This window comes from Emys orbicularis, chromosome 7, assembly GCF_028017835.1.
Source record: "Emys orbicularis isolate rEmyOrb1 chromosome 7, rEmyOrb1.hap1, whole genome shotgun sequence".
Classification (NCBI taxonomy): Eukaryota; Metazoa; Chordata; order Testudines; family Emydidae; genus Emys; species Emys orbicularis.
Window position 1 is genome coordinate 107,527,503 of NC_088689.1, and position 14,660 is coordinate 107,542,162.

Here is a 14,660-nt window from a genome sequence, read left to right on the forward strand (position 1 = left end):
TCGTTAAAGCTTTCTTAGGATCTGTTAATAGATTAACTCCTTTCAACCTGAAGGATCCTGAAGTACTTTACAAATTAAACAATATAGACCGGGATCTCTATCCCCACCACAGAAACACTTTGGCAATGTTCCACCCAACAGTTCAGAGCAGGAGGAGATGAATAAATTTGTATTCGAACGAAACCTTAGGGAGGCAATATAACTCAAGTAAGGATTTGGCCAGGATGCTAGGATTAACCCATCTATTCTTGCAAAAATTTAGATCTTCCTCTAATCTGTTTGTCATCTCATACAAAAGATGACACTTTCTGCCTCGCAGAACCCCTCTTGCACCGTGCTGAGGCTTTGAGGTCATTAGTGTGGTGTGCTTCATCAGCACCTGGGTTTTCCTTCAGGGAGTGTTATACAAGTACATGCCCAGCCCTTATTTACTTTTGAGGTCTGCAAAGGTGACGGTCCACCAAGGTATTGCTGACCTGACAAAGTGAAGGAGATACTATAGTGGGGTGGGTGGGTCCTCTGGCTTCAAGTGTTGGATCTAAAACAGAATGGAAGTGATGTTTCAGAGCATAAAGCCTTGCAGAGTATTCCAAAGGCTGCTCTGATCCCCTGGATGGGAGCTCACCAGGTGCAAATAGAAAGTGAAATTCCAGTGTTTATGCATTAAATTTGGAGGAGATTTTCTGTCCAACCCTCTGACGTTCTCATTCTGAGCACAGCAATGGTTGTGGCACCCCAAAGATTCCCATGTCAGTGGCGTGACGACAGGCTTAGAATTTTGTTTCTTTTCCTTTGCCGCTCACTTAAGCCAACCTGAAATGTGTTGCAAAGAGATCTGTCATTGCTAGTGAGCCTGTTTCATCTCTTAGTTCCAGAACACAATGTGATCATGACTACGGTGAGCAAGCACTCCAACGTCAAGACCTTCACAGAAAAGGTGCTGTTGCTACTGAACAGGGGAGGTGAGTGTCTCTGCAACTTTATTACATTCCCAGCAGGTGGGAAAGGTTAATGGCAACACAGAGCTAGAGAGATGAGGCTGATATCATTGAGAGGTCAGAGAGTTAGAGGGGGCGGCTGGCAGATGAGCTCACGGCTTCACTAAGATTTGCTGCTCTCATACAAGTCTCAGTGTGAGGTGGACAGGGCTGCATTCCTGAGGAAGAAACTGTCTGAAATAAAGCCCTGCTGATGACATCTGCTAAGTAACTAATAACGGCAGGTGGACTGATGTTCTCTTGCAAGCCGATCCCCATGAGCTGAGATTAGTGCAGCCTTTTGTGGGAATGGCTAGGCTAGGCTTGGTAGAATTCGGTTTTAATCGAGAACTGTAGGTAAGAGTCTATTTCAGCCAACGCTGAAATCGACTAAAAGAATCAATTGGTTACAAGTGGGCGTGCTGCAGAGATCAACTGTCCCCAGCCCCACTCACTCATTACCAGCCAGGAGTACAGGAGCATTCCCCAGCAGGAACTATTCAGCAGTGGGATTGCCTCCCCGGGAGCCAAGGGCTCATCCTTCTCCTTGCAGTCCTGGCTGGGAGTCCCTGCTCCACTGGTCCAGAACCCCAGCCTTCCCCACACCTTGTGTCTGCCGGGATTGGGTGTCACCAGCCCTGCGGCCACGCAGGGAGCCCTCTGCTGAGCCAGGATGACCACAGCCTCCCCTGCACCTTGTACCCCGGTGTCTTGGGCCTCTCAGCCACACAGGGAGCCCCCTGCAGCCCAGCTGTCAGCACTGCCCTAACCCCAGCCCTACCCCCCACAACCACCAAAATAAATATAGTTTAAAATAGGGAAAAAATCTTAAAAATAAGAATCAGTAAAAATTCTTCACAATTAGAAAACTGTAACAGTTGACCTCTGCTGAGCCTACTTGCGGCACAGCAGCGTTATCTCCTCCGGAGAATGGAAGCCAGTTTTTCCCTTGTCTTCATGCCCCTCCGGAGATGGCATTCTGTGATCTGCCTGCCTTTCTTGTCTGTCGAGCTCTGAATCACTCCCCTGATTGCCCATGCTGGGGAGCAGGTGGCCCAGGTGGTGGGTCTAGAGGGAATACTGTTCTCAAAGAACATTGCTTACAGGTACACTTTCCTTTTCAAATCACCCACCTGATTCGCCAGCTCCAGTATAGCGTTAAATCCACTGTATTTGTAAAGCAGATCATTAGAAACCCATAAAGCTCAGCTCCCAGTCAGCACAATGTCAAGTATTTCTACCTGTTTATCTGCCACTGCATTGTGCTTTTTAATACCTTCTGGAGCACTGGTATTAGCTTTATTTTGCTGACATGCTGTTAAATAACCCGTCCTGTGTCTGTGATACTTGTAGTTCTTTTCTCTGGCTTCAGTTCTTTTCAGGGTTGTAAATCATGGTCTTTGGACAACATCAGTCAGACTGCATACAGCCTCCATGCTGTCCACCTGACTTCCTTCCAAAGCCTTTACTTAACTCTTTCACTGCCTGATCACCTAATGCTACCACCTCACCCTGAGCGGCTGCAAAAAAACAGCAGGAGTTGAGACCCTTTGGTAGCAATAATCTTTTGGGGAGTCTCCAGGCAGAGGAGAGGGGCCAGTGTACTTCAGAAGCCTCTCTGGGATGTGTGTGAATATTTTGCTCTGAAGAGAGTGGAGATGCTGTTGGCCTATTTAAACCTGGAGGCGTTTATTATTTCCTTGCTTCTGAGTAGGTTATTAGGCTGGCCTCCATGGTGAAAGCTCATTTCAGATACAAGCTCGGCTGGACTGGGGAGCTGTTGAGGGAGTTTTGCACCAAAATTAATAAACCAGGGAGAAGAAAATGAGTGTAGCTGCTCAGGGAGGCCAGCAAGTTCGGAGGGGTGCTGGGTGGTGCTGAAGTAATGAGCTTTCCCTGTGATGTGTTGGTGAAACACAAATAACGATTAATACTTAAACTAAGATATGAGTTTAGTCTCAGCTCAGTGCCCTGCAGAGCCGTCATCCCAATTATGCAGCCCAGAATTAGGCACTGTGTTTGCCGGTGCTCTCCCAGCATTCACAGCTACCAGGCATGGTGTAGTGCCTGAACTAGTGCTTTGGAGTAGCTGTCTTAGGTCAGGGAAAACATCCTCAGCAAGGCACATGGCACTCAAGTCCTGGCTCTGTCCTGGTGCAGAGATTCAATCCAAAGAAGGTGGCTAGAGAACTTGAACAAATGTTGACTATAGATTTTAACACAGACTTTTTTTCTGTGACAACCTGCCTTCATCCCTTCTCCGGCTTGGCCCCCAGATGATCCGGTTTGTATCTTCAAGCACCAGCCTCAGCCGCCGCATTCGGTGCTGAAGTTCCTTCAGGACATCTTTGCCAGCAAGGATACCGCAAACATCTTCTACCACACAGACATGATGGTGATGATTGACATAACGGTGCGGCAGATTGCCGATCTCTCCCCTGGAGATAAGGTGCTGAGCCAGAGGGACTGGGGCTGGGATCTGGGAAGGAAGGGAGTTTTCCAGTGCAATGGAAGAGAAGGCCTCTTGCTACCCAAGCCGTGGTGGGGAGGGGAGGAGAGGAGGCGGGTTCTAGCAGTGAAGCAGAATAGCCCAGATGAGTAATGGGTGCTCTGGAATAGAGTAATCAGTGATTTCTGGATCCCTTTTCTTTCCTGTCCTCTGCCTGCTTGGCAGAGCTGGCCTTAGGCCAAGCAACACACAGGGACTCCTTGGAGTTCCACGGCCCATTGCTAACTCGGCAACTCTAGGCCAGCCGGCACGCCTCACCAACAGGACCAGAGAGTGAGGCAAGCCCAGTCTGCCCTTGTAGCAGCTGGAGGAATGACACAGTCCAGGTACTTGACTGAAGGCTCCTTTTAGGGAGTTTTTGCCAATTCTCTGTCCCTCACAGAGCCCCCACATTGCGGTCAGATCAGGCGTTTCAGCCCTTGGGACCACTACAGTGATCAGGGAGCCGGGATCAGGTGTGACTGGGGAAAGGCATGAAAATTTGCCCCATCCATCCTCCATCCACTCACAGAAAGATATAGGAAGAGCTTACCTATGAGAATCATTTCTCTACGTTTCAGTTGGTGGGTTCACTCCCCACCTGGGGTAACTGGCTGCTGTCCCTTCCTTCTTGGGGACTCCCAAGGGACAGGGAGTTCCTTGCTTTAGCCCCTCCCTAAAAGTAGATGAGTGGGATCTGTTGATGTAACTGTTGTAAGTTGCTCTGGGAAAAGCATCAAGATTCCATAGATACTAATGAGTCCCACAGAAAAGCAGGTGCTTACGATGGAATCTCACTCCTGATGGTAACACCGCAGCAGCTGTTCCAGTGTTAATGCTTTTTGGAAGCTGGAACACTTGTTTATCTCATTTAAATATTGCATTGTGCTCTGTCTCCCCCCACTGCAGCTGAGGATGGAGTATCTGTCTCTAATGCATGCGATCATGCGTTCCACACCCTACCTGCAGCATCAGCACCGTCTCTCTGACCTGCAAGGTACCTTGCAGCGCATTTTGGCTGAGGAAGAGGAGGGGCAGCAGTGCCAGATGGACAAAATGATCATCTGGGAAATGTATAAGGAGTTCCCAGAAATGTCTCCAGGAACCAGCTAACTGACCATCAGATTGGACTGAGAGAGCCACTTGGAACAAAAATGTCTCCTGTTGACACTTCTCCCCATCCCCTTCCAGTCCTGCTTATACTTATTATTCCTCCGGGTGAGGCCTAGGGTTCAGACAGGCCCTGTAGAAGTGTCAGCAATAGAACACCCCAGCAGAAAGCATTTTAAGGGCACTCCTGAGGTCTGGCCCTTTATGAGAGTTGTTACCCTGAATGGAAGAGGACGATTGGCACTAGTGTCATGCTCTGACTGGGACAGGAAGTCATTCATCAGCTGTGTGGGCATTGTTAACAGGAGGGGACACAGAGCTTGTGAGGGACTTACCAACCTGGATGCTGGATAGCTTTGGATGTTTAGTTGTTCTGAGGTCCCGAAGTAAAAAGCCTTTGCCGTAGAGTATCCCTTATCCCATACACATCTCTCCCTGCAGTTACCAAGTGGAGTAGGCCAGTGTTTGGAAGAAGCTTTTGTAACATCTGTTTTGTTTTCTGCTGCTAGTGCAAATATGCTGCAGTCCTGGCAAATGGGATTGCTAGCTGCATCTCCACTACTGTGTCTGGTGAGCCTTTCGCTTCCTCCTGACCCCTGGCTTGCTCTCTGGGTTACAGCCCACCAACTGGGGTCCTAACAGCCTGGTCCAGCGGCTGCTTTTTCCAGTCTGCTTTACATAGTGATGATTAAATCAGAGATTTTCTCACACTGTGCCCGGCAGAGTAGTAACAGTTGTCCAGGCAACGTTATTCTTTTCAGAGGCCTCTGGCCTAGACACAGTGCTAAGGTGTGTCCTGCTAACTGAAACCTGCAGCTTGTCTCCTAGTGTCTTCCCAGCCTCTGGTGCATCACACAGAGGTGTGTATTTGTAGCTAGGGGCATGGGGTGCTCTGTTCTTAAAGCCTGTGGATTTCTTGCCTTGAGCTTAGTAGCGATTGGTTCTGCCTAGCTGTACCTCCTCTCCATGTGCCAGTGGCCTGAAGGTTGCTTGAGCCTGGTGTCCAGTAGCTCTGCTTGTGAATATGCACAAGTGTGGAGAACCCGCTATATTTTCTCTAGGTCTCTAACAAAGTGGATTAATCTGTTTCTTATTTATATATTACGGACGTGGTCACAAGCTAACATGGGTCTGTAATATCTATTGCTATGCACAGGCACTGCATAAGTGATTGCTCTCCTTTGCTGGAGTTTTGCAGTGTTTTGTGTAGATGCCGTTAGAAATGAAACTGGAAATACTTAGGCAACTGCTTATTAGCAGATGAATGAGCAAAACTTGAAGTCTGTGTGGTGAGGGCTTGGGCCCCAAGTGCGATGTGAGTGTGAAGCCCAGGAAGGGATCTTGTGATGGCCCTGCAGCCTAAAGAGTGTGAGTGGATCATGAAATCAGCGTTGGAGCATTCAAGGCTAACAAATAGCCCCGTTAGAAACAAATCTATTTTCCCTGTCAAAATGTCTGAATGTCAAAAGGAGCTGTATTTTCGTAATCACTAACGTAAATGTAACACGCAAAGAAATAAAAATGTCTTAAACGCAGAGCGCCTGAGAACACTTCTGTTGCCTACTGTATTCGGTTACTGTCGGAGACTGTGCTGTATCCTTATTGTGGGGACTGAGCAAAGGCCGGTGCAAAATGGTGTGAACCCCTGTCCTTGGTTGTGTTCACTAAATGTTAGTGCAAAGTATACGGTTGCTAATCTTTAAATGGGAGTTACTGTAATTCAAGAGTTGATTTTCAGACACCAGAGCCCCAGGCAGGGAAATACATGAACCCAAACCCAACTCCCCTGCCCCATCTCAATGAAAGGATGGGCAGAAATGGGGAGAGCTAACTGTTCTGGCCTCTGGACATTTCTGATCCGAGTAGGAAGGAGTAAAAGTCTGAGGGACAGTGTCGGGGAGGAGGTTCCAGTGAAACGAGACTGGCCAGCCCGGACCAGATAGAGCCATGGAATGGAGAGCAGCAACAAGCCATCCTGTCTCAGTCACCTTCAGTGCAAACCACATTGCAATCAATAGCCTGCAAAATATCTCTCCGATAGATTAAGGGTTTGCTTAGAGTTGCAATTCACATCCTACAACACACGCAACTTCAGTCTTCTTCCAGCAGAGCTTCCGTTTCATTTGGCATCCTGCATCACAGAGGATTTTGAACTGTATTAAGCACTAAGGAATCAAGCTTCTGCTGTTGAAGCTAGCTGTATACCTGTTAACAAACCCTCAATCCTTCCCATGGGGTAGGTAAAAATGAAGTGGGGAGGAGGGGTTGCTCCAGTCTCATTATGAGGTTCTCGTTAGAATACTGTGATAGAAAGGGCATGTGTTGACTCTGCTATGGAGAAACCTGCCACAGTTGCCTTGGAGGTACGACTCGTTTGGCTGGTACTCTGAACGTTGTTCTAGGCTTGCGTCATGGTAATTCCTTTCCGTTTCAGCCCCTCTGAGTTGGGGCAAAACTTACCAGAACCTTGGGCTTACCTGCGAGCCCTCCTTCTCAAATGGTATCCTCCAGGCACCAGCGCACCAAGCACGTGCCTGGGGCTGCAAGCTGCAGGGGGCGGCCTGCCGGTCGCTGTGAGGGCGACAGTCAGGCTGCCTTCGGCGGCATGTCTACGGGAGGTCCGCCAGTCCCGCGGCTTCGGCGGCAATTTGGCATGCAATTCGGACCTCCCGCAGGCATGCCGCTGAAAGCTGCCTGACTGCCATGCTTGGGGCGGCAAAAACCATAGAGCCGCCCCTGCCTCCAGGGGCGCTATTTCAGTAGGGGGACAGTTGCCCTCCAGTGATTCCTGCCATGTGCTTGGGCTGGCAGGTCTGGGCATCAGAGCAAGTCAGGAAGAGAAGAGACCTGCTCCCCCTCCACTGGTGGTGGCTGCCAGATTGGGTCCCTGCTCCACAGGAGGTGAGTAGTGGCTCCTGTGTCTGGAGAAAATCAGCAAGAGAGGCAGAAAGTATGGAGCTGTGGGGAGCAAGAAGGCAACACCGCAATGGGACAGGTGCAGTCCCTGGTGCAGAGCCAACGTTCTGGCCGCTGATGCCTGCAAGTGTCTGTGATGCTGGGAGGCCAGATACCAGCTCATGCTCAGGCTGCAGGCATTAGCCAAGAACTGACAAACTCATAGCTGGAGACCAGACCAGCTCACCTGTATGTTTGTTTTGCTTAAAATAGGTATTTGTCTTAGAATGTGTTTAGTGTTTAGACTCTATGAAATGCTTGTTAATTGCTGCATGCATTAATCTCACTTGTAATGTCGGGATTCCACACTAAAGAAAATACAGAAGTTTTGCTTTATAACTGAGAATGTTTGCTCTGAACTTGTGAACCCAGGTGTGGGAATAATCCCCCTGCCCATCCAGAAGCTATCAAAATCAGATGGGCCATCAAGGAACATGGCAATATAAAAGATTAGTTAATGGCCCTATTGCACCTTGGAAATACTACATGCAAAGAAGCTCGTCCTGTGGACTTTAAGCTGAATGAAGGAAATAAAACAGTCACAGAAAAATGTTCCTCCTCTTCGCTGTTTGAACGCTCACAGGACCAGAGCCACCAAACTGAAGCCAGAGCTCCCCCGGGGCTGTTGGACAAATCTGCAGCTGCCTCCCCCAGCACTGATAAAATGTGAGCAGTTACCCTCAAGCCATTCTTGAGGAACCCCAGAGAGACCATGGTCAGTCTGCCCCAAGGCTGGCCTGGGGTGCTCTGACCGGTAAACCCTCAAATCTACAGCCTGAGTCAGCCAAGCTGGCTGAGTGCCAGACTTAGGGCTAATGTTGCCCACATTGGTTCAGCCCAGTGGGGAAGCGTCACCAGTGAAATGCCCTGCACTGTTGCCAGCACAATAGAGGGCTCCCCCAAGTGTCGGTTCCCCGATGCACTTGTGGCCTGGGTGCTACTGAGCTCTGGCTTCGTTAGACAAGATAGAAGCTGATACAGAAGACAGTAAGGGGACAGCAGCTCCCCAATGAACCTCCTGTCAAAGCCCCTGGCCCCATGTTGTTCTCTGTCAAGGCCACTGTCTTTCCTCCCTACACGCCTGCTCTAAGCACAGTGGGGAATGTCTCTGGATATCAATACATTGCGTTGCCACTTCACCCATTGGCTCCTGGTCCCCTGCCTGGCTGTTGTGACGCCCACAGTACTGGCTTCAAGGCTCTCCTCTCACCCTATGTTTGGAGCTGTTGGACCTCTGCCCAGCTGGAGCACTTGAGCTGAGGCAGATGCTTCTGGTGCAGGAAGCTCTTCTCAACACCGCCCCCTCTTGTGCCAAGGACTCCAGCCAAGACAGCGTCGGTGCTTCCTGGTGCATTAGAGTTCCCCACATTGCATAGGGAACTCCAGCCACCTGCGTGGGGGCAGTCTGAGGATCAGGGTGATGGAGGCTGCCATTTGGATTGATGTGAGCTGAAGGATTCTTTTGATGCCCAAAACTTTTCTGCTGTGCATTCCCTGGATCTCAGCAATTGTGGTGGAGCGGGCAGGGTGGCACATGGGGAGAGATTGGGCAATATGACCAGCTGATCATAAACATCATGAAACAGGATCCACCTGCCCACATGGGAGGAAATGGAAGGGAACAGCGATGGGTTGGGAAAGTCTGAGCCTTCTATACAATAGGAGATCACTGAAGCGACAGAGCAGAAAGTATCCGAGGCGTGGGGTTTCACTTCAGCTCTGATGCCATGGTGAGAGGCTCTCTGCCCCCAGCCAGGAGGGTGAGTGGCTGTGCAGTTTCCCTAAGCTAGTGAGTTTCTGCGTGAATGGGAATGCTGTCAGGTAATCCGTGTAACTGCAGTGAGAGAAAAGGTTTTAGTAAATCGGAGAGAATCAAACTAGCTTTCCCTCTGTAAACTCATTATCCTGGAGCCTGTTTAGCCATGCCAAGGCTGAATGCAGGCGACAGACACAGATAACACACTTGAGTTTTCATTATATTTAATGGGCCATTATTAGACCAGTATCTCTTCAGATGAGTGTGTTTTCATTGTGCCTCAGCGGTGAATGGCGTTGGGGGCTAGCATAGGGGAAGCTATCTGTTGTCTATGACCCTTTGCGTTTGTCTTACTGGCTGGAATGATTCAATTACAACTGTTGTGCTGTGCCACTGCCCTGATGAATTCCTAGCCCTCCCCAGTGACATGAGCTGGGTAATTAGAACAAATAAACTTGGAAACACTCACAATTTTTTTTAAAGCATCACTTCTCCTCCAATTGGATTTCTTGACACAAATCCTGTGTTTAAGGAGGTGTGATGTGCAATCGGTTTGATGGCTGAGGCTCTCATTAGTCGGGTGTGTGTCTGTTACATGCTTGCATTTACACTTCCCCTCCTTTATTAAGATCTCTGGAAATTTCTCAAGCATGTCCATCCATTTCTGACTTGTGTAGCTCCAGTTTCTCTTCCCTCCTTTCTCAGTCAGGATTGTTACTTTAGTTTTACCCTGTTCACCCGTCTGGCAGGCCCTGGAGCACTGCCTGCCAGGACTTGCGGGACACCTCTGGGGGAGATGAGCCCCATGATTGTACTCTGTTCGGGGGGGATTTATGAAGTGGGATTTAACCTATTAGTGACTGGTTAGGAAACCTCCATTTCATTTGTTTGCTTGCTTGCCAGGCCACGGTCAAACACCAGCCTGAAACCTGGGACTTAAATTTCAACAAAGCAGCTTGTGGTACTGGCTGTTGATAATCTGCCCTTATACATTTCAGCAAAGCTGCTTGTCTGCTAATCTGTGTCCCTCTGCTCCTCCTAACAGTGAAATACGGCAGTGTGTGTGGAGAAACAACTAATAGTACAGAGAGGGGGTTGAGAAGTGATTTCCAGGGTACTCTATGAAAAAAGTGGACAGCTTTTGTATAGCCTTGCTTGTATTTCAGTAAGCACAGTTTTGTAGTGTCCCTGTATGTTGTGACGTAGTTAACCAGAGACACTGGAATGGAGTTGGACAATAGCCAATGCACTATAGCAGTGGTTCTCAAACTTTTGTACTGGTGACCCCTTTCAAATAGCAAGCATCTGAGTGTGACCCTCCCTTATCAATTAAAAACACTTTTTAAAAAATATTTAACACCATTATAAATACTGGATGCAAAGCAGGGTTTGGGGTGGAGGCTGACAGCTCACAACCCCCCATGTAATAACCTCGCGCCGACCCCCAGTTTGAGAACCCCTGCACTATAGTCTATCACGTGCAGCCTTATATTGATGTCTCTAACTGAAGAAGCCATTGAGGGAGGAGATCTGTATCTCCCCATGTGCTTGCATCAATTATCTCCTTCCTCATTCAAAATGGGCTTTTGGTGACCAGCAGGATGCTGAGGGAATGAGGCCGCTATCTGATTATTTTTATATTCATGTAATGTGTGAACCACAACTGATTTACTGCACACCATTCAAACTTTGCCATGTGCTGGAGACAATACTTAGCTTTATGTACTCCCATATGTTGTTAGAACCTATTGTAGCTTTCCCTTAATGTGTCTTCATGAGAGGGAGGAGCTTATTTCTGTGCATAGAGCTTATCCAGTTATGGAAAGAGTGACTGGACCTAACCTGAAAAAGGAAAATGACCAGTGAGTTCCCATCTCCCTCAAGGAAACTGGGAGAGAGCAGAGGAGAGTGGGGCTCCCAGCCACCCCTCTGACCTCCACACTGGCTTAGCATCAGCAGCTGGAGCACTGAGAGCTGGGCAGAGGTGAAAGTAAGCCAGTACGGTCCGGTACGGCATACCGGCAAGAGCCAGTACGCCGTGCCGGACCGCACCGGCTTCCGCAGCAGGGATTTAAAGGGCTCGCGGCTCCCTGCAGTGGCAGGAGCTCCGGGCCCTTTAAATCCCGCCCGCAGCTCCGGCAGCTGCGGTGGGAATTTAAAGGGTCCGGAGCTCCCGCGGCGGCCGGAGCCCCGGGCTCTTTAATTTGCCCCGAGCCCTGGGGGCTCCCAGCCACCTCTGCAGCTGGGAGCCCCGGGTTGATTTAAAGGCCCTGGGGCTCCCAGCCACAGCCGGTGCCCCAAGGCCTTTAAATCTTGAGAGGCCCCGCCTCTTACGGTTGAGGCCATGCCTCTTCCAGATGAGGCCACGCCCCCTCAGGACTCCAGCAGTACCGGTAAGTCCTGTAAGTTACTTTCACCCCTGGAGCCGGGAGACTCTCTTCTCTACTTAGTGTTGGTGTAGCATGGGTGAGTCACAGCAGGGAAACCCATTTCAGTCCCTGCAGTGCTACTGGAACCAGCCTTCCACTGGAAGCAGTGGGGGGGAAAGCCTAACTGGTTTCAAGACTGAGCTTGACACATTTAAAGAGGGGATGGTCTGATGAAACTGCCTACAATCACATGCAGTCGATCTGCAACTGGTAGTAGCAAATATCCCCAACAGCTGGAGATGGGACACTAGATGGGGAGGGCTCTGAGTTACTCCAGAGAATTCTTTCCCAGGTGTCTGGTTGGTTAGTCTTGCCCACATGCTCAGGGTCTATCTGATTGCCATATTTGTAGTTAGGAAGGAATTTTCCACCATGTCAAATGGGCAGAGACCCGGGGCAGGGAGGGAGGTGTTTTGCCGCCTTCTGCAGCATGGGGCACGGATCACTTGCTGATTTGAACTAGAGTAAATGGTGGAGTCTCTGTAACTTGCAGTCTTTAAACCATGATTTGAGGACTTCAGTAACTCAGCCAGAGGCTAGGGGTCTATTACAGGAGTGGGTGGGTAGGTTCTGTGGCCTGCAATGTGCAGGAGGTCAGACTAGATGATCCAGATGGTCCCTTCTGGCCTTAAAGTCTGAGTCTATGGGCTTGGAACAAACCCAGAGGGAATATGACACATCTCTGGCAACCATTTGCATTTTACTCCTTTAAAAAAAAAATCTATAATCTTGAATCTCGAAAAGAGACAAGTTTCAGGCCTTCTACTTTCACATGCTAAAAGGCTTGCATGAACACATGGCAAGTGCTACTGTGAAAAGTCAACACAGAGCTCAGCCAGGAGCAATAACACAGCCCCGTGAAGACATGGATTCACTATACACCTCCCTCATCTTCAGTCCAATGGCCTGCAGCTACCCTAGCTGGACAGAAGGGAGATAGAGAAGACTCTGGGTGTGGGCTGAGAAGGCCTGAGTTGGACTTTACTTCATTTTGAGTTCCTTTTGTGACTAAAACCCCACCCCGAGGAAGTGGGTAAGCTCCGACTTCTCCAGCCTGAGTAGATGGTGTTTGGAGGAGGGTGAGGAAGCCACTTGCTCACAGGAAGCATCTTCAAAATGGCTCCCTAGTAACCACTGCCAAGCTCACTGTAACATGCTGGAGGGGAACATGCTTCTCCCCTGTTATTAAAACAAGAGGGAGAGAAGTTAGTTCTGGTGCCATGTGACCTCTGACAACAAAAAGATGCCAAAACGAGCGGAGGCAGCTTCTATGAGTGGTTCTGCTCCTCTTTCCTAACACTCATTACGTTCTTGCGATGGCTCTGGCAGAAGTGAACTAACCCATCCCAGATTAGCAGGGTATAAATGTGACCAGTCTCCTGGGGTGAAGTGAGCTGCCCAGTTCCAGGTCCCATTATCCTTTCCCATGTCCAGCTGTTTCCCTGGAATGTTATTTCTTCTCTTGCTGAGCTCTCCAAAGTGAGGTCATTTGCTTCAGCCCTCTCCCCCCTTTCCTCCTCCTGGCAGCAAGCTACTCTCGCTTGCCCCGAGAGACTGTATGAAGTGCTCTATGACCCCTTTGGTGCCTTTGCCCTGGGAGACTATCCCTGCCTTGTAATATGCATGCTCACTAATTGCCTTGCTCAATCCCAGTATCTAACAATGCCAGACTGCAGCTGCACAGACTGACCTCTACACAGAAAATGAAATACTGTGTGTGTTTAACTGGTTCCCAGCGAGCTGTCAGTTTTGACTCTTGTGTGTCTGTCTTGGCTGTGCATCTGCCTAATCCCTGTGCTCCCACAAGGCGCTCTGCAATATGATACCAGCAGCCTGCTGTCCAATTAAGGATAGCAAGATGAGACAGACGCGTATTTAAACATGCTGGGGGACTTCTGGATGGACAGGGGTTAAATGTGATCTTAGGCTAAAGCAAAGCTTGACAACTCTGTGCAAGTTCCCTGCCTTTTGTATTGCCATGAGGGAGGTCACTTTCCTTACCCAGGGCAAGCTGCCCTTTCTCCTTAACGTTTGCTTTTCGTTCTCCTAATATAGAAGATGGCTTTGTGCCTGTACAAACTGCATGTTGTGATCTGGGCCTTGCTGAGAGGGAGTCAAAAGTCTCCTTGGTCTTGGGGTGGAATAACGGTAAGGAGAATACTATTTACAAAAGGGGCAAAGCAGTGCTAGGAAAGGCCTGTTGCAGTCAGCTCCACAGGCCCAAGTTTAGGAATAGCTAGCCGAGAGAGTGGCCATGTTGGGGATTGTAAAGAGGGTAGAACGGGGAGAGCATTCAAGAACTTGCATTGCCAGTTGTGCCACTTGTAGCTTTGCTAGCAATACCACTTGAAACAGCAGCCTTATTAGTTTTGTTTGCACCTTATTTCAGCAGTGACAACACTCTCTTGGGCTTAATCACCCCTTGGGTTCCATGGGCCATCACTTCTTCCCAGCCCATCTTTAATCCCTAGGAGTTACCCCGTGCTGTGAGTGTTCTTGCTTAGATTTTAGTTGTTGGTGAAGTAAGCTGAAATTTCCCACTTGTTTACCACTCCCTCTATTGCCATGGGGGTGTCGGTGTCAGTGAACAGACAGAGCTTTGTCTGTATATTTTGCTGAAAAGCAGAAACTGAATCCTCCTACAAATAAATGTCATCTCAAATGCCCTATTAAAATCTCTTAGTGAATGCAGATAAAATGATTCTATATGTGTGAACTCGGATGTTATCCGGAAAAGTCCACAGCACCGTAACCTCTCCTCTCCCGGCGGTCGCATCAGCTCTGTGCATGTTGTTCCACATTTGCATTTCAGAAATGAAAAATCTCTCAAATCAAAAGCAATAAAGGCTCTTGGTGATTTATTTTTATAGCACCCAAGATGGCAAGCAAGGCCCTTCTCAGAGGACATAAGATGTTTACTTGTGAGGTGTAAACAAGGGCCAGTG

General features: G+C 49.0%; 1 protein-coding gene across 1 annotated transcript in view; it reads left to right on the forward strand.

Moving 5' to 3' along the window:
- NCKIPSD (NCK interacting protein with SH3 domain) overlaps positions 1 to 4,578 on the forward strand; it is a 91,658-nt gene extending 87,080 nt beyond the window's left edge. Inside the window, exons 11-13 of the mRNA XM_065408357.1 lie at positions 870 to 962; positions 3,254 to 3,426; positions 4,375 to 4,578. Coding sequence (XP_065264429.1) covers positions 870 to 962; positions 3,254 to 3,426; positions 4,375 to 4,578 — 470 coding nt within the window. The remainder of the gene's footprint in view (positions 1 to 869; positions 963 to 3,253; positions 3,427 to 4,374) is intronic.
- Positions 4,579 to 14,660: the final 10,082 nt, after the last annotated feature.